Source organism: Trichosurus vulpecula, unplaced genomic scaffold (assembly GCF_011100635.1).
Source record: "Trichosurus vulpecula isolate mTriVul1 unplaced genomic scaffold, mTriVul1.pri scaffold_126_arrow_ctg1, whole genome shotgun sequence".
Classification (NCBI taxonomy): domain Eukaryota; kingdom Metazoa; phylum Chordata; class Mammalia; order Diprotodontia; family Phalangeridae; genus Trichosurus; species Trichosurus vulpecula.
The window spans coordinates 4,970-30,000 of NW_023494410.1; the positions used below are offsets into that span (position 1 = coordinate 4,970).

The 25,031-nt window shown below is 54.9% G+C and overlaps 1 protein-coding gene across 4 annotated transcripts; it reads right to left on the bottom strand.

Annotated features, from left to right (window-relative positions):
• Window positions 1-3,028: 3,028 nt before the first annotated feature.
• On the bottom strand, window positions 3,029-24,141 carry IGF2 (insulin like growth factor 2). 4 transcript variants are annotated; one of them, XM_036740634.1, is made up of 4 exons: window positions 24,099-24,141; window positions 14,241-14,397; window positions 9,304-9,464; window positions 3,029-7,886 (listed from the first exon to the last, which is right to left on the bottom strand). In XM_036740634.1, exons 2-4 carry the CDS (start codon window positions 14,395-14,397, stop codon window positions 7,650-7,652), a joined length of 555 nt encoding a protein of 184 aa, XP_036596529.1. In that variant the 5' UTR covers window positions 24,099-24,141; the 3' UTR covers window positions 3,029-7,649. The 4 variants fall into 4 exon arrangements, with proteins under 4 accessions (XP_036596529.1, XP_036596528.1, XP_036596531.1 ...); XM_036740633.1 differs by lacking the exon at window positions 24,099-24,141 and adding an exon at window positions 22,953-23,050; XM_036740636.1 differs by lacking the exon at window positions 24,099-24,141 and adding an exon at window positions 22,420-22,545.
• Between the last annotated feature and the right edge of the window lie 890 nt (window positions 24,142-25,031).

Below are 25,031 nucleotides of genomic sequence, written 5' to 3' on the forward strand. Positions count from 1 at the left end.
AACTGGGACAAGGACTAGAAGGGAAGGGAATGAGGGTGGAGGACAGCATAGAGCTGATAGGTTCACCAAGGAGGAGAGATAGGGAAGGGGGGAGCCCGGTGCCCATTCAGGGGAGATGGCCTGGGAAAGAACTGGCAGGTTCATGGTGACGATGAACGGGATCAGGGATAGCATACACAGGGAAAAATGATAATGAAAAATGACCATGGGATGAAGGATCTGTTGACCCAGGAAGTGGGGCGCCTGTGGGTGATGGCGAGGTCGGGAGCATGGCAACCTCTTCCATGTAGCTGAGATGGAGTAGAGGGGTGGTCGTTCACCTCTCTTTTGCTCCGGTGACTTCCCAGACCTCACCACTGTGGCCTAACAGCCTCTTCATCCCCTAGAACATCCCTCCACCATGCTGGGCCTCTTCTCTCATCAGTGGTTTCGTTCTAGAGGACTGCCATGTTGGGCGAAGACAGCCATGCTTCCTTCCCCTCCTGCTTGGACATCTGACTTTCAGGTTCTTTGTTTTTCAACCATGTCTCCGTGTATCCCAAGTAAGTACCTCCCCTCTGCCCCATTTTCCACATTCCTCCATCTTTCTTCTCCTCCATTAGAATGGAAGAGCCTTGGAAACTGTCTTTCTTTTTGCTTCTATTTGGATCTCCAGTCCTTAGCACAGTGCCTGCATACAGTAAGAACTTCATTAATGCATGTTGCTTGCCTGCCTGAGAATTGAGGAGATTGGGGAAGCATGAGATTAGAGTGTCTGAGGTATCACTACATATGTTGAAGTCCCCTAGTGTGAGGGCATGGGATGGGAAGGAGAGAAAGCCATGAGCAAGGCACTGAACCCAGTGAGGAAGGAAGGAGAATGTTTGGGCATTGGTAGATATGGCCCTCCAGGATCTGTATTGAGTGACAAGTGTGAAAACAGTGAATCTCTAGGAAGGAGGGATTGTTTTGTGAAGAGGGTAGAGGGAAAGCATGGAAATGGCCATGAAGAGCAAGGAGTCTGGCTCCTCCACCATGACCAGTGAGTCAGGAAGAGTGAGAGGAAGGGTGGCCAGGGAAGCCCCATGGTTGGGAGGGAGCTAGAAGATGGAAGAAGTGAGAACCAGTCCTCTGGAGATCAAGGGAAGCCTTCCAGATGGCAGGGCAGAAAGAGAGGGACATGGAACAGCTTAGGGGGGATGGGGAATGGTTGGTTCCATGATGGTCTGTAAGATGATTCTTTATAGTTAGCACAGAATAAATTGGGGGTGGGGTGGGTGGACTTGACCTGGATGAGGGACCGCAGCTGTGGGAGAGAGGGAGGAACAGGCCTGAGGGCAAGCAAGGAAGCAGAAAGAGCCCGGAGCTTGGGAGCTTGGTGGTAGTGCCCTTAGCATCAGTACAGTGGGTGGGCTGGGGCTGAATATGCTGTTTGGGGCTGGACACACTGGCTTTCACATGCTGGAAGAATCCCCAGGGAAAGTTTTGCATGAGGGAAGGGATGCCGTTCTCTGAAGAAAGGAGCTGCCTTAGTCCATCAAGGGTGACCCTTCTTGGTTGAAGTGGGCCTGAACATCCCCCACCTGCCCTCACGGGCTCTGTTTGGGTCCACCACCTTGCCCTCAAGTCGAGAGCAGGCCATGAGTGGGCTCTGCCCTTCGTTGGGTTCTCATTGGGCACTGAGGAGGCAGGGCTTGAAGAACAGCAAAGGAGGAGGGCAAAGGGAGAAGCATGTGGGGAAAGGTCTCTCCCTTACTGCCACACTCCGTGCAAAGCTCCACCCACCTTCTTCCCACTCCCCCGCCTTGGACATCCTGCAAAAGCTGTCAGAAGAATGTTCCTAAAGTGAAGACCCGATCACGTCATGTCCCTCAAGAGCCTCCCATGGCCCTCTGCTCAAATTCCTGTTCATCCATCAGGCCTTCAGCATCTTCCACCATCCGGACCTGGCGCTCCTTGTGGATCCTCCACTGATGAAGGCCCAGGGCTCCCTGCCTCTACCTCTCCCTCCCAGCCATCTAGTCCTCCCGTTAGTCTTCCTCTGAACCGATCCCTCACTCCAATGCTGTCAATGGCTTTCTATTGCCTAGTGTTCAGGGTCCTGCACCAGGAGGCCCCAGGGCTCCTTTGGGGCTTTCCAGTCTCTTTCTCTGCTAGTTCCTGTGCTCCTTCTGGCCCTTCTGGGGAGCTCTATCCTCCAGCAGGGCCCCTCTCCTTCCTGTCTCTGCCTCCCAAGCCTGAGCCACCAAGAGCTGCCATTTTCTTTCTTTCAGACTGGCCTTGTCTCCATCCTTCAGGCTGTTTCTCAGGCCTAAAATGGCGTCCCTGGTTCTCCCCATCCCCCAGCCTTCCAAGGCTTGCTTCCCCTCCCTATCTGACTTGGTGGCCCACCCATTTCTCTCTTCTGTTCAGAACCCACTACTCAGACCCTGTTCTTGTCCATCCCATCCTGCCTTGTCCTAACTTTCGTTAGAACTGCTCGTCTCCCAGTCTTTTCCCAGCCCTCCAAATGGGCAGCTCAGTGTGGTAAAGGCCTTGGGCCCCCTCCTGACCCTTGGTGTGTAATCTCAGCCCTTTTCCAGGTGGGTTTTCAGAGAACCAGAGTGTTATTCCAGGGAAGATAGACTGGGCATTTAAGACTCTGTGTCAGAAAAGTGTCCCTAGCCTAGAAAGTGATTTTAAAAAGCTGCTTCGATTGAGCTAAGGGATTGCTAAGAGCCCCTGATTTCAGGCACTCATCTCCCCATCCCCACATGTTTCCAGGCTGACCCAAGGTTGGGAACATTTGGGAGGAATGAATCCCTCTTTCAGTAAGAGCACAGTGGGGTGCGCTCTCCCCACTGAGGGGATTGGAATCCTCCTGCTTTAAGGAAGGGGGTCGGGGAGGGGAGGTCGTTCTGTCCTCAGGGAAGGGGAAAGACCACCAGCACCACCAGCATGTTTGAAGAGTGTTCTTCTTCTCCCCCCTTCCCCCTCAATTTCATCATTTCCCCCTCCACCCCCTCCCTGTGAGGATCCCAGGAGGAAAAAGGGGAGACAGAGACAGAGGGCAAGAATAAGTGGTTGCTTTATTGATAATGCAAGTTATAATATTTGCAAAACTTGAGAAGAGAGAGTTTTGCATATTAATTAAGCTGAGCATACATAAATGAATCCATCAGCCTGGATACAATATCTCCCCCCACCCCCTGTTGTACAAAACAGAAGCCAATAACAAGTATTGGACCCCCAGGTTTAATGGTCTTTGAGTGATGACAAAGCCAGGAGAGGAAAGGACCCCTCCCTTTGGGTCATCCAGAAGCATCTGGGGAAACCCATCAAAGACCAGGGTGGAGATGAAGGGGTCCGATCTGGGGATGTCAAGACAGCAGAGAGTGCCATGATCTTGGGATGGCCCTGGGTGGGGCAACACACTGAAATGAAGCTTCTCTGGTCAGCAAGGCATAGCCGATGGTGGCCAAGGGCGACTAACCCCTTAGTGAGCAACTGCCCAGGTGGGAGATGGGGCAGCCTCAAGGACACCAGATGATGCCAGGAATTGGTAGTGCTTCTGCCCTGGGCTCTGCTTGGCTGGAGGAGCAGCCCAAGGACAGAGTTTTGGAATTGCTTTTGTTAAAAATTGTCTTGCCTTTTAGAAGCCAGTTGGTGTCCCAATTCTAATTTCACCAAGGTTGTTGCTACCTCAGCAGAGTTTTAAAAAATGCATTTTCTTAGGTTTTCAGAAGCCAATTCATAACCCGATGATGCCCAATTGAAGTTCAAATATTCCAAATTTAGATAACATGGTAGGTGCCTCAGCAAAGAGATGGTTTTGGTTCTTATTTTAATTAGGTTTAGAAGAAGCCAATTGGTGCGCAATTGATGCCGAGATTTTGCTGAGACATTTGATTGGATAAAATTACATTTTAATAAGTATGTGACTGGTCAATTTAGATCGCTCTCCACCATTCCCATTATCAAGGTTTTTAAAATGTGTCTGCCATCTATTTGGGGGTTAGCAGGAGGCCCCAGAGGGCTCTCTCTCCAAGAAACCCACAAGGTTGATTATTTTGGGTCTCTAAGCTGGTTGAAGACAATTTCTGGCAGAGTGGCTGAACTAAAAGCCAAGGTGGGTTGGGAAACCTTTTAGTCCAGTCACCCTCCTATCGACCTTGGAGCTGGTGGCCTGGCCACTAAACCCGTAGATATGTGGGTCCTAGGAAACCTGCTGACCAACCACGGTGTGACCAACTGTCAGACGTGATCTCTCCCACCAAAGCACTTTCACAAGAGACTGAAGCAGTGTCTCTGGGTTGGAATGGGGGAGGCTGGGGAGAGAGTTGAGTGGGGAGCTAGAAAGAGCTGTGTCCCTAAGGCCTTGAAAAAGGACATGAAAGGAGAGCCACTTTTCTCCTCGACAGAATGGAAGCCTTCCTGCCTGCAGCCCCCCAACCCTTCTGGCATGCAGGCTGGGTGATGAGATCCATCACCACCCACCGGGAAGTGGCTCTGCAGGCACCCAGAAGCTCAGCTCTGCTCCCCAGTTCCTGACCTTGGTAGGACCATTCCAAGGCGGGGACCCCCAACTCTCATCATCTGCCCCCTCCCCCTTACGAACAGGATAGTAACAATATTCCCCTGTCACACATAGATCAATATGGCGCCCCACCCGCGCTCTCAGCCCAAAGTGCTGGAGAAAGCGATAAAGGAAAAGAAGAGGAAAAGAAGAAGAAATGCCCAGCAGGACTCTGGGGGCCCTTGCTCCACGGGAAACAGGCGCTGGAGGAGGCCTGGGCTGTCACTCTATGGGACATCCCCTTCCTGGTATCTTCGAGGGAGATGGCCCCCCCTCCAGGACTGGCTCTCAGCTTAATTAAGGTTAATAAGAAAAAAAGGATTATATGTGGATATATGAGGAGGCAGGAGAGAGATCCTCTGGAAGGGGCCTGGTGACGCTTCACACCCTTCACTGGAGATGGTGTGGAGGATCTCCAGGGCTTTTTTGAAGCCTCCCCTTTTTTTGGGCTTTTTTAGTGTTTTAAATTTTTTTTGCTTTTATTTTTATTTTTATTATTTTTTTGGTTCAAAGCAAAAACTATCCAAGCTGTTTGGTGCCTGCCTTAAAGCAAAACTACGTTGCCTTAAAAAAGAGAGAAGGAAAATATACCCCAGTGAGAAAAAAGTTGATATAAATTTGAAAATTTGCTCTCCTGGGTTTTAGACCTGCATTCTGCCATTCATTCATGACTCTCTCTGATTTCCCGCTCTTCCAAAAAAAAAAAAAAGACATCCCCACCCCCATGCACCCCCACTCTTTCCTTCCCCCTGCTTCATCCCTGTTCCGCTCCTGCGCATGCTCCCCAGACCTGGTTTTTTGAGCAGGGAGCTGTCTTTGGAGAGGAGCTGGAAGGGGACCTGGATGAAGCGTCAGGTGGCTGCTGGTGGCTGAAGGGCCTGACTGGAGGAGCCAGGGGTCCTCCTCCCCCACCTCGGCTTTGGACCAATCTCATTCCTCGAACACATATGTATCCCTCCGTTACCAAATAAATAAAGGAGCTGATCTTCCCCCAGGTTTTTGGTTGTTGTACGTGTCTGTGGCTTGCTGATTGGAGTGCCGTTCTGTTCAGGGCATATATTGGCTCAATGATGCACGGTTACTGAGAAACAGACAGAAAGTGAACCCAGGAGCTGAGAGGGAGACTGTGAGCCTCCCCTTGGACTGGGGCAGAGGAGGGCGGAAGGTGGTTGGTTGACTGTCTGGCTATTTGGGAGGTTAGATTTGGAAGCCCAGGCGAGGGGCAGGGTTCTGGTTCTCACTCCGGCCTGCCCTCCCCACAGGAGGACGGCTGGCCAGAGCGCACCCCCAGGAGGTAATGCCTCCTCAGGCTGGGCCTGCTGGACAGGGGAGCCAGCTGGCCAAATGGGAAGCCAAATGGTCCGAATCAGAACAGTGGAGCCTCTTGCCACCCCCAGCTCTGGCTTTTGTGGTCGCCCCAAGAGGAGGAATCCTACCCTTAAGAAAACTAGGCTTAAAAACAGGATTCCTCCCTCCTCCCCACCCTCAGCCTGACCGTGCCCACCACCTTTCGAGAAGGGGCAGGGCCAGGGAAGGAATGGGGGGAGGGGACTAGAGGCGCTGGGGGTGGGGGCGGGGAAGGGAGAAAAAAATGGAGGCCAAGGGACTGATTTTGGTAGGTAGAGGATGACACAGAGCGGCACTGAAGAAAGCTATGGAAAAAATTAAAAAAGCTACCTGCTGTGAGAGAGAAGGGGGGTTGGCGGGAGCTCTGAGGGGAAGGCGGAAGTCCGAGAGGGTGAACCATCTGCCAGGGAAGCCTGAGAATGCCAGATCCCGAGGGCACAAACCTGGGGGTGTCTGCCAGAGTTTGGGAACTCTTCATAGAAATGTGTGAGTGTGTACGTGTGTGGGTGCAGCGTGTTGGGGAGTGAAGGCACATGCCTGGATGTGAGTGTGGGTGCATGCATGTGTGTGTGTGCTCATGTCTGTGTGATGAGGAAAGTGGGGGAGAGTTCACCAAACCGTGTGCCTCGGAACCAGGACGGAAGAACGGCATTCTCCTACTTTTCAACAGGCGAAAAGTCGGCTGCCAGGTCGGTCAGGATTCGCCCTCTCGCCCTTCCCTGATGAGGTGTTCCTTCCCGTCTGTCTCTGTCCCCGCCAACTCGCTTTAGCACCATAAACACACTGATGGAGGAGCACCAGGGTCCCCCTAGATGACGCCACCCAAAAGAGGGGTCAGCCGGATGGAGCTCTTCTGCCAAAAGATGACTTGAGGTCTAGGCCTGGGCTAGACTGAGGTGAACCCCGGAAAAGGCAGCTGGACACCCTCTCCTGGGGGACGGGGACCCCAACCTGTCTGCTCCATTCTCTAGTGTATCCTACTCTGCCTCTCTCTCACTTTGCGATGATTAAAAGGTGCAAGTAGGCACGGAATATTGTAGTTAGGCAGAAAAGTGAGTGAACCAGAAACCTGCAAATGGACTGTCGGCTGGGGATTCCTCCTCAGTGATGGTAGGTTGTGGGAAAGGAGAAGAGAGCATGAGGTTGGTTCAAAAAAACGGGGTGGTTTGGGGGTTGAGTTTTGGAATGTGCCGATGAGTAGTGTAGGGTAGGGAGACATCACATCTATAGGCGAGGCTCAGGGTCCCCGTTCCCTGGCTGAGCTCCCAGCGGAATGGGCGCTGGGAGCTCCCTTCCGAGGCACAGCACCCCATGGCCTCTGTTGGGAGCGAGGCCCTCTCCTGCTGCTGCCTGCCGTGGGAGTCCACGTCACACAGTCCAAGGCCAATCTGACTGAGGAGCGTGGGTGGAGAGGAGGGGAAGCTGGTGAGTTAGCTGAGCCCATGGGGACTTTGGGTGTTGGGCTCATCCTATAGATGTGATAGCGGGGTGAAGCCAAGGCCCCGGAAAGCATGGCGGCCCACACTGTTGGTGTTAGGGTAGTGGTCAGATGCTGCCTAGAGATGACCAGGGAGGCAGCTACTCAAAGCCCCTTGGCTTCAAGGGATGGGGGGAGAGGGGATGAGGTGGTATACGGCGAGGGTGGGGGAGCGGGGAATCATGGAAGAAAAACCTTTGGAAGAATAGAGGCCGAATTTATCAAGAGAAAAGAAGAGAGAGCACGGATGAAGAGGAATCTGATCCCGGGGCAGAAGGGCAGGCACCCAGGTTACTTCTGATTGGCGGGTTTTTCAGATGAGGCATCCTTGCGGATGGGGTCTTCGCTGGGCAGGGTGATCAGGGGACGGTGACGCTTGGCCTCTCTGATCGCTTCCAGCGCCTGGGCTCTCAGCCGGTCCCTGCGGGCACGGAGGAGGGCAGGCAGGCCCCTCCGGAGGCGACGGGCTGACTTCTGCCAGGTGTCAAGTCTGAAGAACTTACCCACAGGGAATCTGGGGAAGTTTTCCTGAGAGCGGGAGGGGAAGGAGGAAGGAAGAGAGCAGAGTTCACGTAAAGGGCAGGAAGAGCAGTGCCAATGCGGAAGGCGGGCGATGGGCCCAGAGCAGAGCCGAGCCAGGAGCAGCCTCAGCAGATCAGCAAGTCTTCCAGGGGAGCCTTGGGAGCTACTGAGGACGGGGGCAAAAAGGACAGGGCTGGGACAGCAGCTGGGACACAGGTTAGGCAGAAGAAGGAACCTCCTGGCTTGTCGGAAGGAGGTGAAGAGGGAGTGGCCCGGGCCTTGCCCAGAGAGCTCAGAGAAATGCTCAGAGCTGTGTCAGAGCTGGGAGCTCCAAAGGCCAAAGCTGAGCTGTTGGGAGCCCAAGTGGGGCCTCTACCTGGTCTCCTCTGCCAGGGGCCTCAGGAGGGGCCGTGTTGCCTTCCCAGGCCCGGCCAGCTCCCCAGAGTCCCCCCACCCCCCAACAGTTGTGAGAACAAGCAGAGACCAGAGATGGGAATTGTCAGGGACAAAGCTGGCCCCACCTGGATGACTGCCCCAAGGGACCGTGGGGTTCTCTCCCTCTAGCCCACCATGGGCTGCCAGGCTGCTCACCCTTTGCTCATGGAAACACCTCTGAGCAGAAGGAGAAACCCAGAGACAATAAACAAATCCACTCATTCTTCCTCCCTGCCCATTAGTGGACAGAGCTGGGAATCTGCCCATTCCCATTAGGCCACTTATTCACCTCCCTCTGGACTGGGGGCAGGGGAGGCCCTGGGGAGGCTGGATTTCTCCCATCTGGCCATGACCAATCATGCACCTTTGGGGCCCTTTCAGCCTCCCACTGCCCACCCTTCACATCTATCAGCCCATTCCTGTTCTCACAACCATACCCAAAGGCAGGGCAGACAGACTCTCCTGTCTCCATTTTGCAAGAAGAAAGTAAGGTTCAAAGAAAGGATGTGGCTGGTGAAGGTCACGCTGTGCGTCCGAGGGAGAGCAGAGGAATAGAATCCAGTGACCTCCCAGGGCACGGCATGGCCTTGGACCATATTGAAATGCCACTGCTGATGGCATGGTGAAGCTAAAGGGTCTGGCTGGTTCTGTGAAAGTGCAGCCCTTAGGCAAAGACAGGGACAGCTGGGCAAGGACAGACTGACAGGGGTGAGCATGAAGAAGAAGGGAGAGCCTGCCCAGGAGGCACCTCAGGTCCTTGGCCTTCCAGGCTGGCTCTCTGTTGGGCACCATGTCAGGCATGGACCCTGGTCAGGGGACTGATCCTCCTCTCAGGAGCTCGAGGGGTCCGAGGGGTGTTGGGAGCAGGGAGAGGGGCCCGTGCAGTGGAAGGGGCTCGTGGGTTCTGAGGAGGGGAGCTGGTAGGACCCTGTTCTCCCTCACTTCTTGCTTGGCTTCTGGCCATGGCTACTTGTCTCCAGGCACTTACCGGGAGCACCATCATAGAGGCTGACAGGTCTCGCTCGGACTTGGCGGGGGTGGCACAGTAGGTCTCCAGCAGGGCCAGATCACAGCTGCGGAAGCAACACTCTTCCACGATGCCACGATTCAGACGACGGCTCACACGGCTCAGAGGCCTGCCAGGAAGGCCTGAAGGGAAAATGAGAGAGTCCATCAGTGCCTACTGTGTCTTAGGATGGTGGGACATTCCCAGATGGGGAGACTGAGGAAGCCCAGAGAGGGGAGATCCAACCCACCAGGGAAGGAGGTGAGACCGTCACCTGGGCAGTTGCCTGTAATCTGGGATGCATCCTAGTTCTCTCCCTGCCAGCTGCTGCATCCCAAATCCCCATTGCCCTGACTGAGGTCAATGGGCCAAGTATTCATTTGACACCTACTATGTGCACAGCCCTGGGCCAAGCACTGTGGAGGCCATGAGAGAGGAGGAGAAGCCCTGGCCAGATGTGGGGGCTTGGTGTCACCCACAGAGTAGCAGAAGACAGAGGTTCAGGAAAGATCTGCCTAGCACAGGGCTTGGCACATTAAAGCTCTGTCACCAGAGACATTCTGAGACAAGCAAGGGCAGCTGGGACTGCCCCACCCCCATTTTATAGTGGAAGAAACTGAGTCTCCAGCTCAGTCCAGCCACCTCCATCAGGACCTCTCTGAAGCTACAGGAGCCAGGAAGCAGGCGAGGCTGCTCTGTGCCCATCGAACAGATGACTTTCCGGGACAAGCTCAGGACAACTAGAAGGGAAGACTCCAGAGCCACCAGAATCTACCCCAAGTATAACTTCTCATGAAGGAAAGGCCCAAAGAGACCTTCAGGGTGCTCTAGGCAACCCCCACCCCCATCAAACAGAGGAGGAAACTGAGTCCCAGAGAGGGAAGACACAAGAAGAAGCCGAGGCTTCAGGGAGAGTCTTGCTCCAGGTCATCTTGGAACGAGGAGCAGAGGCTCCATTGGCAGTTTCCTGGGTGTGTCTGAGATCCAGGCTCAGGTTGTTTGGGAAGACCCCGGCCAGCTTCAGGAAATCCCTAAGGGACCTGGAAGTGCTGGTTAGCCAGGAGCAGGGAGACAGAGCTCCGCTGACCAGCTTGGTAAGGAGATGGTGTCCCAGAGCCTCCAGGCAGCCCAAGGGAGGAGGCCACAGGAGGGACTCCTGGCTCTCCGAGCTCACCTGCTCCACCTCCCTGCCTGGACTCCGGCTGGCCCTAATGCCCTGGAGAGGCACCTGAGGGGCTGTTGCAAAAGAGGGCCAGGAAGAAGACGGGAGGGGAGGAGTGAGTCGCCTTCAACAAGCCCCAATCCACCTCTCCCCCCATCCTCTCCCTCACCCTCACCGTTCCGGGGCTAAGCGGGCAGCAAGGCTTCTCTCCCTACGTCGAGACTAGCTAGGATCCTTCCCCTCCCGCTCTGCCTCCAAGGCTGAAACACAGCCAAGCTTCCTCCCACTTAAGCAGGAGAAGTGTGGATCTAGGAAGTGCCCCCGAGGCAGGACGTACCGAAGCTAGGCAGAGCCAAGGGCACAAGGGGAAGGTAGGCAAGACACAGAATTGGGCTCCTCCTTCCACGACTGACACTAACCAGCGCCTGCCTTTCTCACCAGCAGGAGGGAGGGGAGGGAAGCCGGGTAGGGGGAGAGGGAAGAGCTGAGGAGGGCTAGGAGGAAGCCTGGGACTCTTTACCCCGCAATAACGAGCCTGGCCCAGTGCTGTGCACACAGCAGGCGCTAAATCACTTGATCCAACCCCGAAGCCTTTATTAAGCGTCTACTGTGTGCAGAGCACTGTGCTAAGCACTGGGGGGAGATGCTCAGAGAATGACAAGGAAAGACTGAGGCCAGTGTGGGGATGGAGAGATGGGGGAGGGGGTGGTGTAGGCCTGCCGGACAGAGGTCCCTTATGGAGGAAGGCTGGCTCCCTGGTGCTGAGTCCCACGCTCTTCACACTTGGATGCTCGTACACACACACACACACACACACACACACACACACACACCCCTCAATCAGTCAAGCAGGGAGCAGCAGCCTCAGATAAACCCTTGACCATCAACAGCCTTTCTCCCCTGCATGAGCCAGGACTATGTCGCCAGTCTCAATAACAGACCATCCTTTGTGATCCCTGCTCCTGCCTTTGCCATCCCAAGACTGAACCCAGGAGACTTGCTCTGCTCCCTTAATGCCCACCCCCCAAAATCCCTGGCTCCTTTCACCCGGTATTATTGTGTGCAGCCGCAGAAGCCAAGAATGTGCCCCGTCAGCACCCAGAGAGGGGAGCTCAATTCTTATCAGCTGTTGGGAAGGAGGAACCAGGAGCTGTTTATAAAGAAGTCTGAGCTCTGCTCCCCAGCCCACCCCCTCGCTGCGGCGGCGGCTATCTCCCTTCCCTTGACTGGGGCTTGTTGCTCATTTCCCATCTTGAGAATATAGCAGCTGGGCTGGTCTTTCTCTCTAGGGCTTCCTCCCTACCCACACATACTGGGCTGGGCTCTGAAGAGGCTTGGCAAGGAGGGTGGGCATAGGTGGCCCCTGCCTTTGAGGAGGGTCCCCTGAATCTTGCAGGAGTCAGACCCTTCCTCAGGGATGGAAGCTAAGTGGCCCTAAGAGACCCAGCAGGACCCCATTCAGCAGGGGAAAGTGGTGGGGGTGGGCAAACATGCAATGCTGTTCCCTTCCCCCCCCATCAGAAATACCTCCAAGGTCTCACAGGACTTTCATTTTACAAACAAGGAAACAGAGTCCCAGGAAGGGAAGAGACTTGCCCCAAGTCCTACAGGTAAAAAGAAGCCAGAAAGGGGTTCCCCAGCTGCCACAACAGCCTACTCTGTTCTCTTCCTCATCCTCTGGCTAAGAGCTTACTTCTAGGTGGCTTTGGAATTTTTTCCTTGCTCCATCTATGCGCTGGGACTTCAATGCACCTTAAACACCACTTCAGCCTCATTTTACAAGGGAGAAAATTCAGGCCCCAGATGGGAAAGGCACTTGTACATGGTAGGAAAGGAAAAGGGACTTGAGGTGGGGGCAAGAAGAGACAGAGAAAGACAGAGACTGGGAGAGATAAAGAGGGTGGGGAGAGACACACAGAGGGAGAGAGACAGAGAGAGAATCTCTCAGAAGGTCCAGCAGTATGAGACCACTACCACTAGCACCCCAAGGAGAAGCGGGTAAAGACAGACAGCCTAGCATCTGCCACCCTAGAGGGGAACGATGCTAGAATCTGATTCGTTTCCAGAACAGTCAGGGCAGGCAAGAAAGGAAGAGGGAGGGAGAGATGGACAGACAGACAGAAACACCGGGTAGTGACCAAGACAGAGATGGAGAAAGAAGAGTGGTCTTGGGAGCTATTTCCACAGGAGGCGAGACAGAAGGCCCAAAGAAACCCTTGGCACCATGCAATGGGGAGACAGCGAGGCAGAGGTCAAGAAAAACAGATAGAGGCACAGATAGATAAGAGGAGGCAGAGAGACAGAGATAGGCAGGGGAGGAAATGGAGACAGAAGGAGGAAAAGAGAAAGACAGAGAGTGATGGAGAGACTGAGACGGAGAGAAGAAGAGAGACACAGGGACAGGAGGAGGGAGGAAGACAGATGAGTCAGAGACACAAGTCGGCAGATAAAGAGACAAGGCAGGAGGGTCAAAGAGACAGAGCTGGGCAGCGAAAGAGATAGGGACAGGAGGAGGAGGAGGAGGAGGAGGCGGCAGCCGCAGAGACCGAGGAAGTGGGGCAAAGAGCGGGAGAGGGAGACAGTGATAGGAAGCAGGAGATAGAGACAGGCACAGACCAGGAGAGAGGGATCGCCCCTCCCTAGGCAAGGAGTCCGGCAGCCTAGCCTCCGCCTGGGTGTGTTCGACGAGGCGGGAGCCTCCCCTTGCCTCTCCCCATTTTTGCATCTCTATACCAGCTCGGCAGGGAGCCAGACGGGCAGACAAGAAGGTGCCTCTGCCGCTAAGTTTCTCTGAGGGATTTTCTATTCATAAGAGCACCGGCTTAATGCCACGGACAGTAGCCCAAGTCTGGCCCCTCATTTTTGAGGGAAAGAATTGGAGGAAGCCCAGACAAGGGCAAAGACTTGCCCAGTTAATCGAGGAGTTAATAAACGACAGACATGGGCTCTCCATCTGCAGTCTGGGATTCTCTGCTACTCTATCAGCTAGCCTCTGCTGCTGTTCATTGTGACTTGAAGGTCTCAGAACAACCACTTCCCAAGCAGAGGTTAAGCCATCTTCCCAAGCCACATTTTCATTCGCTAACTTTCACCCAGCTGAGGGCAAGGCATCTCTGGAAAGGTGGGAGCCTGCAGGGCTCTGTGTGGGGCGTCCCCCAGACCTACAGTCTCTTCTGTTCCAAGAACCGTAGCCCAGAACACTGGCAAACTGACTGTACACATCTAAATACAATTTGTGTGTCATTTACAAAATCACATACCTTGTCAGCAGAGTCCTTGAGCCAGTTCCAAGATGACAGATGGGCAAGGTTACCTACCTGAAGTCCATCCACCCCATCAGATCACAGAGAGAGACCATCCCTAGAAGTAGGTGGTCTCACCCAGCCAAAAGCAGGGACATATCTCTATGTGTGTGTCCTGTTTCTGACTAAAAGTGGAAGCCCCCGGGAAAAAGACTGTTCTTTCTCCTCCAACCCCCCTACAACATGCCTGAGACAGGGCTTGGCAAACAATAGACACTCACCAGAAACCCTAGCTGAGGGGGTATGAAGCCAGCCCTTATCTCAGGGAAGACCCATAGCCAGCAATGAGCCTACACTAACCCAATGTCCCTCCAACTAGGACAACCCTGGGCTGAGTACTAGCCACCCAATTCATCTTACTTTCTCCAGTCTAGCCCGGCTCCGGAGCACTCACTCCAGCAGCCTGCCCTTGACCCCCCCCCCCACCTTCCCCACCTTCTCGGAGACCCACTTACTGAAATAGAAGCCGCGGTCGCCACACACAAACTGGAGAGTGTCTACCAGCTCCCCACCACAAAGGGTCTCACTGGGGCGATAAGCAGCGTTGCAGCACGAGGCAAAGGCCAAAAAGGTGAGTGATAACAGCAACATCTTCTTCATTGGGAAACCCATCTGTGGAGAAAAAAACCCAGCCCAAGATTAGTTCACTTACACAAGCAAGACCATAGTGGTAGGTGTCCAGCCAAGAACAATCCCAAGCTGGGTGGGGAGGAAAGCGCATTCCTCTCCATCCCTGAAGCCTGCTTCCTACAAGAGAGGATTGGGGGAAAAGCTTCCTTTAGAGATGGGAAGGGCTATAGGGGGGACAAGAGAATCATCTTGTCCTGTTGGCCCTAGGAGAACAGGGTGCTACGGGTGGAAGAGGCAAAGAAGATAAATGAGGCTTGATGTTAGAAAAAAAAATCCCTTGTTCAGAGCTGCTACTCCAGGAGGTAATCAGCTGCCCACTGCTAGGGATACTCAAGTGGAGGCTAGATGCCTGATTGTTGGGTGAGGCTGCTCCAGTAGGGGCTGGAAGGGAAGGATGCCTCCAAGGGCCAGCTCGGAAAGTCAGTGGGGGAAGCTGCTCCAAGCTCTCCCTTCTCCATGCTCACGGCCTTTCAGCTGTGGGCGTGAGGCTTGCTCCCCCACATGTACCATGAGCTCTTGGAAGGGAATGAGGCTGTCTTCTGTCTCTCCGCCAGTGCCCAGCAGAAGGCTTGGAGGGTGACTGCTCTGCTCACAGTGATCGCCGCAACTGAGAGCTGATCTGTGCTCACACATTTATGTAGCCCCCAGCCCCCAAAGCCCAACCCAGTCCATAAACACGCCCCTGCTTGTCCCTCCCTTGTCTCCTCCTACTTCTAGCCCCACCCTTCAGTTCAGCCAATGATATCAGGCTCCCTAAGAGGGGCCCTGGAACAATTCCCAGATGACATCACCATTACCTGGGTCCTCAAGGATTTGCCAAAGTGGCACCACCCCCTACAGTCCTAGCCTGAGATCCACAGCTTCAGAGATCTGAGATCAGTATAACTCTGCCCCTTCTGGGTCTGTGCTATCTAATGGACTCTAACTAACAATTTGGACACTGGGGGCTCAGTCTATAGGGGGCCTTTCCCTGTCCTGCTTGACTCCTGGGCAAAAAGCTGTCTTCCACCCAGAGATACCACACAGATTTCATGAACTCCTCCAGACATTGGTGTCATCTACAGAGATATCCCAAGAGTAACGTGGCTACCCATTCCTCCCCCCATCATTTAGTCTAGCTCTTCTGTACCTCAGTTTCCTTATGTCAATGAGAAGCATCCATTGGGGAGCTGAGAGGATATTTTATAAAGTCAACAGGTGGCAGACCTGGACTTCAAACCCAGGTTTCCCAGCAAAGTCCCAAACACCACTTGAAGCCCATATTTTCTGGTGGGGAAATGTCAGGCAGCCCACCCCCAAAGAAGCCTCTAAAAGGCAGCCAGGCAGAAAGTCCTGAGTAAGCAGGGCTTAAAAAAGGGAATGGATCCTTGCAGTGACTGGCTCCCTCTCAAGGTTATCATGCCTGATCTCAAGACTGCCCTCCTTGTACTGCCCCCAAGCTTCTTCCACGGGGTTTCAGAAGGAGCCAACATTCTTTTTAAGGGATCTGAGGCAATGGGGTGTGTCTAATAGAAGGAGCCCAGCCAGGTGAGGCCAAAGATAGTCTGAACAACAGCTCTTCCACTTGAGTTTGACAATCTGGAGCCTCACACATCCCTTTTTGAAACTTCAGTTTCCCATTATGTCAAATGGAGGCATTAATCTTATGTTACCTACCTCCCTGGGTAGGTATGAGGATAGAGTACATACAGTAAACACCAGAGAAGGAAGGGGCTGGGGGGGGGGAGAAGGTCCTTATCATGAGCACCTGACACCACACACACACACACACACACACACACACACACACACACACACACACACACACACAGAGTGAGGGTGATATCTGCTTACTCCTGTCTTGTCTGGCCTCCCTGCTCACCCTGAGGCCTTCTCTCCCTCTATGCCTCTTTCAGCCCTTCCTTGAGCCCTCCTCAATGGGAAGACCTGCTTTCAACTCCCAGGTACCTCAGGTGAGTGGTCAGTACTAGGCACCTCAGAGAACAGAGGCTGTTGCAAGACTTGGTCCCCAGCCTAGAAGGGTTGGATTCATTAAGGGAAGGAGCTACAAGGGAAACACAAGCCTCCCCAAGTTTTCTAGTTGGCCAGTTCCCGAGAAGGATTGGGTAAGTCGGTTTGAGTAACCTCACTTAACTCCTCCTTGCTCTTTGTTGTTCCCCATCCCTCCCTCCCTGGCTTCTGAAATTCCTCAGGCAGCCCCACTAGAAACAGCTTAGCTAGATCGAAGTTGCTGCTAAGTCAGAGGTGGTGGCCACGGGGGAGCCTGGCCTGGGACATTTCCCACACCCAGGGAAAGAGGAGGAGGTGACTGACAGCCTTGGTACAGAGTGTTGAAAGATGAGGATGGTCCCAATTATGGGGGAGCCTGCCACCCCCCAATGCTGGGCACTTCTGAGCCCATGACACTAGTGGATAGGGAGGGTGCTGGAGGAGAAGGATGAAGAAGAAATGAGGAAGGCACCAGGTGCTCTCCATCCTCTGCAGTGAGGTAGGTGGGAGAGACAATTCTCTGTTTCCCTTTTCTTTACCTGGACTAAATAAGCACAAAGCATTTTATAAAGGTTTGCAGAATTCACACTGACTCAATTCAATTCAAATATTTTGCATTGTGTTGGATTGCATTGCATAAAAAAAAGGGGAGAGACTAGAGAAGGAAGGGGACAAGAGAGAGGGAAGGGGGGTGGGGGGGAGGAGAAGGGAGGGAGGAGAAAGGGGGAAAAGGGGAGGAGGAAGAAGGGGGAAAGAGGGAGGGGGAGGGAGAGGGAGGAGGGGCTGGAGGGGGAGGGGGAGGAGGGAGACGAAGGGCAGGGGGAGGAGGGAGGAGGGGCTGAAGGGGCAGGGGGAGAGGAGGTATCGGAGGAGGAAAAATGTCCCCCTAAGTGCCCCCACCCTACAGAACCGCTTTCACCTGTGCCTGGGAGGAGGCTGGGGATTGTCCTAAAGAGTCTCTGGCTGCTTTACTGATTCCCTCCTCCCTATTGCCCCCGCCTCGATTTTAGCAAATGTCACCCCACCCTCCTCCCTATATCCTCTATTTCAGTGGATGCCAGCCCCCTCCTACCACTCACAGCCCCCTCCTCACATACCTTCCATCAGTCCCTGCCAGCCCCCCATCCCATGATCTGGGAGTGGGCCAAGAGAGTGAAGGGGGGTTCATTTTGCTATAATAGGCTGCTGAACAGCAAGGTGTCCCTTCCCTCTACTGCCTTCCCCCTACTGAGGGGAGCTTCAGGTAGATTCCTTCTTTCCCTCCCCACTGGATTTATTCCTTCTTTCATTCCTTTCTCTTCCTATGTCCCCCCCCCCCCCATCTGGTTCTCTAATCCCCTCCCTTTCTATTTCTGTCTCCCCTGCAGTTTTTTCTCCTCTCCTTTTTTATCTCTGTCCTCGCCCCTCCTCTGCTCCCCTTTTCTCCCTACACCCTCCCGTGCCACGCCTTCCTCTAGCGCCCCCCCCACCCCATTTCAGGACTAAGCTCGTACGTCTCAGGTCAAGAGGGAAGCTTGGCGAAGTTCCCCTACCTTTCAGTTCTTGCTCCTCCCTCCTTGCGCTAGAAGCCCAAGAAGTAGAGTTTGGATGCCTCGTCTCAGACTGCCATCTCTCCTCCAACCCCCCAGGCCCTGACCACGCCCCTTAGCTCTCTGACAGACCCCAGAGCCCCCAAGCCTCCCCAAGTTTTTCGAGGGGAGGAGTTCATACAAACTGACTGTTCAATACCACCAAAGTCGAGCTTGGCCCCACCCTGCCCCGCCCCGCTAAGGGGGAGGTTCATACCAGCCTCGAGCCCCTCCCAGAAAGAACTTTTGCAAACTGGGGTCGCCTCATGAACTGAGGCCCCCCCCACCCCCCGCCATCATCTTACTCATATTCTTCAAGAGCTCCGCCCCCACCCCCCTACCGCCTAGGGTGCAAACAACCTCTCTGGGTTGGAGCCAGCAAGACTCAGAGAGATGGGGGGGGTTCGCTGCTCATGTGGGGGGGCCCCCTACGGGCCAAACTGGGTCGCCCTTTGGGCGTCCCCTTGCGGACACTCCTGGCATTGCACTATAGCCCCAAGAGACACGTTTGAGGGGGGACTGTTTACCCACAACACTGAACTTCCCCGCTACCGCGCTCCTTCTGGGGAGCCTTCCCGCAGGTTCTTTAGGCAATCTGTGACTTTCGCCCTCTCCCAAGTGTGCCCCAAATTTCCAAGAGCCTGTGAGAGAGCGTAAGAAGTACCCGGAGCTTCAGGGACGCAGGAAGAGAGGGAGCAGAGCCCCTGGGCGTGCATGCGCACCCTCAAAGTTGGCAGGGAGTTCCCCCAGCCGCCCCGTCTGTCCTGTGCTGTCCTACGGCGACCTCCGCGCACCGCGGGCAGTCCCCGGGCCGCACCAGTCCCGTGGCGGGGAGGGGACGGGGGCCGGACAGGCGGACCGAGGGGCCGGTGAGCGGGCTGACAGGCCACAGGGCTGGCCAGTTTGCCGTCTGGGGGCTTACCTCAAAGCTGCTGCTGCTACTCCCCACCTCCTTGCTGCGGGACTGTTGTAGGGTGCTGACACTCGCGTCCGCCGACCCTGAAGCGACTCCTCTTGCCATGTTCCCGCGCTGACGAAATCTCATCATTGGTCTAATTTTGGATTCGGGTCAGGCTGGTTCTGGCTTTTTATATTGGGGGCGTAGTTAGGGTTTTTTTTTTTTTGTCTTTTTTTTTTTAATTCGAGTGGACGGGCTTTGGGGCGGGGCGGGTTGACTTGTTGTTTTTGGATGAGTTTGGGGAGATAGTGAAGAGGGTTTTGAAGAACAGTGGACAGAAGTAGCAGAAGACAGTCAAGAGGACAGCGCACAGGCGACAGAGTGAGCGAGAGCGGCGTGCGAGCGAGCGAGCGAAGCCAGAGGGGACAGAGGGGTGAGAGGAAAGGAGACAGAGCTAGAAGGCGAGGGCCGAGGGTGCGGGCAGACAGGGGCGGGCCGATCAGGGCGGGGAGGACCGGGGGGCACTTAGGAAGGAGAACAGGGTGAAAGGGCGAAGGGTGCGAGGGGTGGGGAAGGGAAGACCGAGCAATTGAAGCTAAGGGCAAGGGAAGGGGACCAAACTGCCTCCCACGTCGGAGGGACGCCTTATACTAAGGTCCCCGAGAGCCTGAATCCTCCGCCTCCGGAGTCAGGCTAGAAAGAGAATGGGCTGCAATTTGGGGGATCCTGTGGGGCGGACTGAGGGCGGGGAAGGAGATGAGACCTTTGGAGGCGGAACCTGCCTTTTCCCTTTAAGGGAGGTGGAATGGGCTGAGAGCTGAGGTAGTTAAGGAAAAGGCAGTTTGGCGTTCCGCACAGAGGCCCCAATTAGCAGCAAAAAAAAAAAAAGGAGGGGGAAGGGGAGGGGGAGGGGGGAGGACGTTGATTGACGGAGGGGCGCCGGGCGCCTGCAGGATGGAAAGTGAGGCGAGGGCAGCGCCCACGTCGTCGGATGGGATGGAAAGGCGGCGGCGACGCGGAGATGGTGAGCCGACGCTGCGGATCCCCGACTACCTGCTCCGTCCAGGAGGAGACAGACAGATCCGTCCTCCCGCGGTCCTTTTATAACGGTTTGGGAGAACCCGCTCGGATCGCTGGATGTCACTACTGGCGGCAGGCCCGACCCAATGGCCTGGAAGAGGGTTATCTCGCTCCGCCCCCCAGCTCCGCCCCGAAAACCGAGCCAAGCCGGGGGGGGGAGTGGGCAAGGGGAGGTGGCCCCCAGAGCTGGGGGGGGGGGCAAAAAAGCGGGGATAGGAATTTTGTAAAGAAAGCGAAGAACTAAAACAATGCGAAAATGAAAGAAATAACGAACAGGAATGAAACGGGGAAAAGAAAACAGCTAGAGAAGAAGAAAAAGAGAAAAGGCGAGGAGGAAGACAGGAAAAGGGAGAAAGAGAGAGGAAAAAAGAGAGAGAGAGAGAAGGAAAAGAGAAAGACCGAGAAAAAAAGAAGGAAGGAAGAAAGGGAGGGAGGAAGGGAGGAAGAAAGGAAGGAAAAAAGAAAAGAGAGGGAGGAAGGAAGGGAAAACTAAAAAGGGAAATTAAAAAAAGGGAAAGGTAGGTTAGCAAAGTTAGAAATAAGGAGGGAATGGGAGAGAGAAGGTAAAGAAAAGAAAAAAGCGACAGAAAGGAAGAAGGGAATGAAGAAGAGAAAAGAAAACTGAAAAGAAGGGAAGGGAAGGAAAGGAGGGTAGAGAAGAAAACAAGAAGGGGAAAGAAAAATTAATAAAGTTTTTCTGTGGCACATTTGGAAATGGCAGTCTGGTCACTCTTTTTTCTTCCTTTCTCTCTTCCTTTCTCTTTTTTCTTTCTTTTTCTTTTCTTCTCTCTTCTTTTTTTCTTTCTTTTTTTCATCTTCCTCTTTCTTTCCTTACTTTCTTCTCTCCTTTCTTTTTTCCCTTTTTGTCTTTCCTTCCTACCTTTTCTTCTTCTCTTCCCTGCAGAAGGATGGAACAGAGACAGCTGGCGGGAAAGGTCGCAGGTCTGCTGCTCAGGTAGTGGCGCTGGCTAGTGGGCTGACAGTGTCGGCTCAGCTTCGAGGGCGGTAGGCGATCGGGCATGAAGGAAGGCGCTGATAGCCTTTGAACAGGCTGGTCGGTCCCTAGGTCCCCAGACTCAGGAGTCGGTGTTTTCTCCTGCCTCCCCATGCTTAGCGTTCGGAAAAAGGATGCTCCTTTCCCCCGCGAACGAGCGAGTGGACTTGAAGTTCTAGCCCCCGACTCACCCTCCCAATCCCGCGCCCGGCCGGGTTCGGCGACAAAATCACCTTCTCGCCCTGGGTCCATTTTTTTTTCTCCGAAAGTGCGGGCGACATAGCCTTGAAGGTGTTAGAGTAACCCGAGCGCTTCCTTCGCTCAAGGTGCCACCTGTCCTTACCGCTGCTCGGTCCGCTGCCCCCGTTTCCGCCCGTATAATCCGGGTGGAGGCTGAAGCAGAGGAAAGGAACCAGTGACCCAAAGCGCGAGATTCTTGCTCCGCCAGAGCACCGTCCGGCTGAATGCAACGCAGCACTGAGTCCGACCGGGCTCCAACTACGGGCATCGGGTCCTCTCTCCCGTCCAGTCAGCCCTCTTTCGTCCCGGGGTGCCGAAGGCTTAGCGCGCGTTTTAGCACCAGTGGCAGTGCCGAGTTAGTACAACCCTCCGCCCTTCCCTTCTCTGCGTGCATGTTTGTGAACGCGCGCGTGTCTAGGCATAGTCCCAGGCGCCGTTTAATCTCGCAATAAGCCTCCCATCTCCTCCCTTTGCCGGCGTAGATGCGGGCTCCGCACCCTAAACTAGCAGAACAAGGTGTGTGTATGTGTATATGCGGCGACAAGGTGGTATAGGGGCGCGAAGCCGGAGAGCTGGGCCGCGCGCAAAGAGCGCAGAACCAGAGTCCGCTTGGCAAAGAAGGGGCCGCAGGGTGCTGCTCCCCGTTTTCCATGGCCTCCGGAAATTCTGAGGACCAGAGCCCGGAGTCCCCCAGGCTGCTCCCGAGGGTTTCGGAAGGTCCCAGGGTTCTGGAAGCAGCAGCCGCTAGCTTCTGCTGATGTTCTCGGAAGGGAAAAAGAGGACGCACTGAGATTTTTTTTCCAACCAATTTCCCCAACCCCGAAGGGGAGAACGGAGAAAGAGGCAGCCAGTGTCCCAAAGAGAGGTCAGAATAGTAGCCCCAAAACTGCTGCAGCCGCCGCCGCCCGGACTGTCGGCCGGCAGTCCACCGGCCTCAGCGGGCGAGCCGAGAAGGCGAGCAGGGAGGGAGGCTGAACCAGTCGGAGCCGGGAGAGTAACCAGTCCAAGAAGGTCGCGGGGCCCCCCAAGCTCTGCTGCCTGCCACCCTGAGTCCCCAACGCCGGGAGCACCCCTAGCTAATCCCCTTCCTAGCAAAGACACAAAAGAAAGACCCAGGAGGTGAGAGGGCAAGCCGCCTGGGTGGAAGGTACTGCCTTCCAGCAAACAAGGGGCCGCCAGAAATGTTGGAGTTCCCTGAGGGCCCCCGCTAACCCACAGCCCAGGAAAAAGCATACCCCAGATTTGGCGAAGGTTGCGGCGGTGTGCTGTCCTAGCGAGGCTTTGAACGCCTAATTGCTCCTTCCTTATCCTCCTCCGTGGCAAATAAACAGCGAAATATGTGTGTGTGTGTGTGTGTGTGTGTGTGTGTGTGTGTGTGTGTATGTGTGCGTGCGTGCGTGTGAATTGTAGGGGGGCGGCGCGGGGACAGAGGACGGGGACAAGGGACGAGGGAGCCGCGAGTCGTGCTCTGGGGAGTAGGGCTGCCGGCTTGGAAGGGAGACAATACGCGTCTCCTCAAAGCCCGCGCCTTCCATACGGAAAACCAGCCAGTCTCTGGGTGCTCAGTGAAACGGGGGGAGCGGGGCCGGCTTGGGAGGCCAGGGACTCCCAAGCTGCAGGCATCCCAAGCGGCCGGGGTCACCGTCTTGACCTTTAGAGGGAGAAGTGAGTCTGGGGGCGAGCCCAGGTTTATCCCTGCAGAAAATCCAAGAAGATCTGGGGAGAGGAGCGCGCGCGGGCGGACCAGGGGTGGCAGGGGCAGGGGTACCTCGGGGCGCCTTCTTTCTCCTCCGCAAAAAGAGCCTTTCTGAGGAAATGAAACCTGGAATGGCAGCAGGGCAAAGTCCGGGCTCTGCTTTAAAGGCAAACATTCAACCAGGCACAGTTAGTCCTCGGGACTCCAATCGAAAGAAAGGGACAAAGTTACCTTTATAGTATTGTGTAACTGACCTGGGAGAGGGTGGCTTCTCCCTGGGGAGGCAGGGACGGTGCGGGGACAGAGAGGCTGGCGGAGGGACCAGGCGGCCGGAACACGGCGGCGGCGGCGGCGGCGGCAGCGGGGCAGATGCAGGGAAGGAGGGAGGGCGAAAAGGAGCGAACGCGGCAGCTCTCCCGGGCGCCTAGGAGTTTTCCTTTGCTGACAACAAACCTGAGTTAGTGTCTAAAAGTGCCTCTCGAACAGCTGGGATTGGGGCAAGGGATGGAAATGAGTTTGACGAAGGGAGTGGAAATGAGTCTGCTATCTGGGCTGGAAATGGGTTTGGGGATGGCGCTCTGGAATAGGGTGGGGTTGGGGTCCCACTTGGCTGAAAAGGATGATAAGTATGCCTTGGTATAGCCGTGAGGGGAAGGCCCAAAGCATTGGGGTCAGTGTGCTCATTTAGAAAAACGGGACCTTCTCGGGCTCTTTTGGTCCGACAGGGGTTAAGCCCTATTTCCCAGGTGTGGACATCGAGGCAAGAGCTCTGAGGACTCGATTGTTTCTCTAGCGTCTGCTTGGCTTCCGAAGGTGACTCCCCCATAAAACGCAGCTGATTTGCCACCTACAAGAGCCCAAGACGGAGTGAGAACGTTCCCCCCTTTTTGGATCTCGGTCCCGCACTCAGTCAAGCTAGTGTCCCACGCCAGGAATATCTGGCTTCACCCCCTCCGGATGACTGCCTCTACTTTCCCCGTCTCCAGTATTCAGTTTCTCTGAGTCCCCATTTCTGCCTTGGACAGGGCTAGAGGGCCATCCATCTCCAGTGACGTGTGCACTTTTGCATTCGGGCACCCAGAATCCTGTGTCTACAGGTTTTTAACCTAAGCTTGTCCCCGCTGTTGAGACCCCGTGGAAACCTGTACCCCAAGCGTCCCAAGCAGAGCTGGGTTCTGGTGAGTGCAGTCAATGTCTGCTAGCCGATGAACTAGCTACCTTTCCCACGGGAACTGCGCTCCCTCGGAGGGGAAGTTATGCCTTCTCCAGCTTCTCCTGGGTCTCCCACAGGACCCTGCCTGGTGAGGCTACACCCCTCCTCTCCTCCCCTCATTGCAACTGCCTGGTGTCCGGCCAATGTCTGGCCCGGATTTGCCCTCTCATTTCCTACTGGCAGGGCATTTCTGATCAATCTGTACCTGAGGTGCCTTGGCCTGGAACCTTTACTGCCCCCTCCCCTTACTGCTCTGCCTTTCCCCTACTAAGGAGCGAGCTGTGAAGGACCCCAGTAGGACCAGGGCACATTCTCCAGCCTCTTTCACTATCCCAGGACTCCTTACCAAGGCAAACTTTTTTTTATTTTTTACCTCCAGCTGCGGCTCTGGCTCAGGCTTGGCTCCCTGTGTCTGAGAGCTAAAAGCAATCTCAGTCCTCATTTAACAACCAAAGCCCAAAGTGCCAATACTCTTCAGCAAAGTAAAGAATCCCAGAGTAGAAGACAAATAGGATCGGGTGATCCTTGGGCCACAAGGAGGCTCTATATCAGTCCCTCCCCCACCCCCCCCAAAAATTCAGACCATCCTGCCCTCTGCTGGGACCTTTAAAGCAGACACAAGGGCAAGGACATTTCCGAAGCCCTCAGTCTTCTTTTCCCCTGTCCCCAGGGCCTTCCCAGACCGACCCAAAGTAAATGAATTCCCACCCGAATTCCCCATCTCAGGAGCAGCCTCCAGCTCCCTCCCCCTTGGGCCTGGACCCAGGTGAGCCCTCGCCTGAAGCTGTGTATAGCACACAGCAGCCTGGGTGCTCGCAGCATCGTCCTGGCTTTCCCTGCCTTGACTCCCACTTGAGTTTTGAAGCCCCGAAGTCCCCAAAACTAGTTCTGGTTCTGGCTCTACTTTTGGTCTGTCTCACCCCCAGGAGGCACTGGTG

What these genes read in the sequence shown, in the direction of transcription:
- IGF2 (XM_036740632.1), bottom strand. Translation starts at nt 19,020, where the DNA reads ATGATGAGATTTCGTCAGCGCGGGAACATGGCAAGAGGAGTCGCTTCA. An exon ending in GTAGCAGCAGCAGCTTTGAG is followed by an intron (nt 14,398 to 18,894) that starts GTAAGCCCCCAG and finishes TTTTCTCCACAG; the next exon opens with ATGGGTTTCCCAATGAAGAA. An exon ending in CGACCGCGGCTTCTATTTCA is followed by an intron (nt 9,465 to 14,240) that starts GTAAGTGGGTCT and finishes TTTTCCCTTCAG; the next exon opens with GCCTTCCTGGCAGGCCTCTG.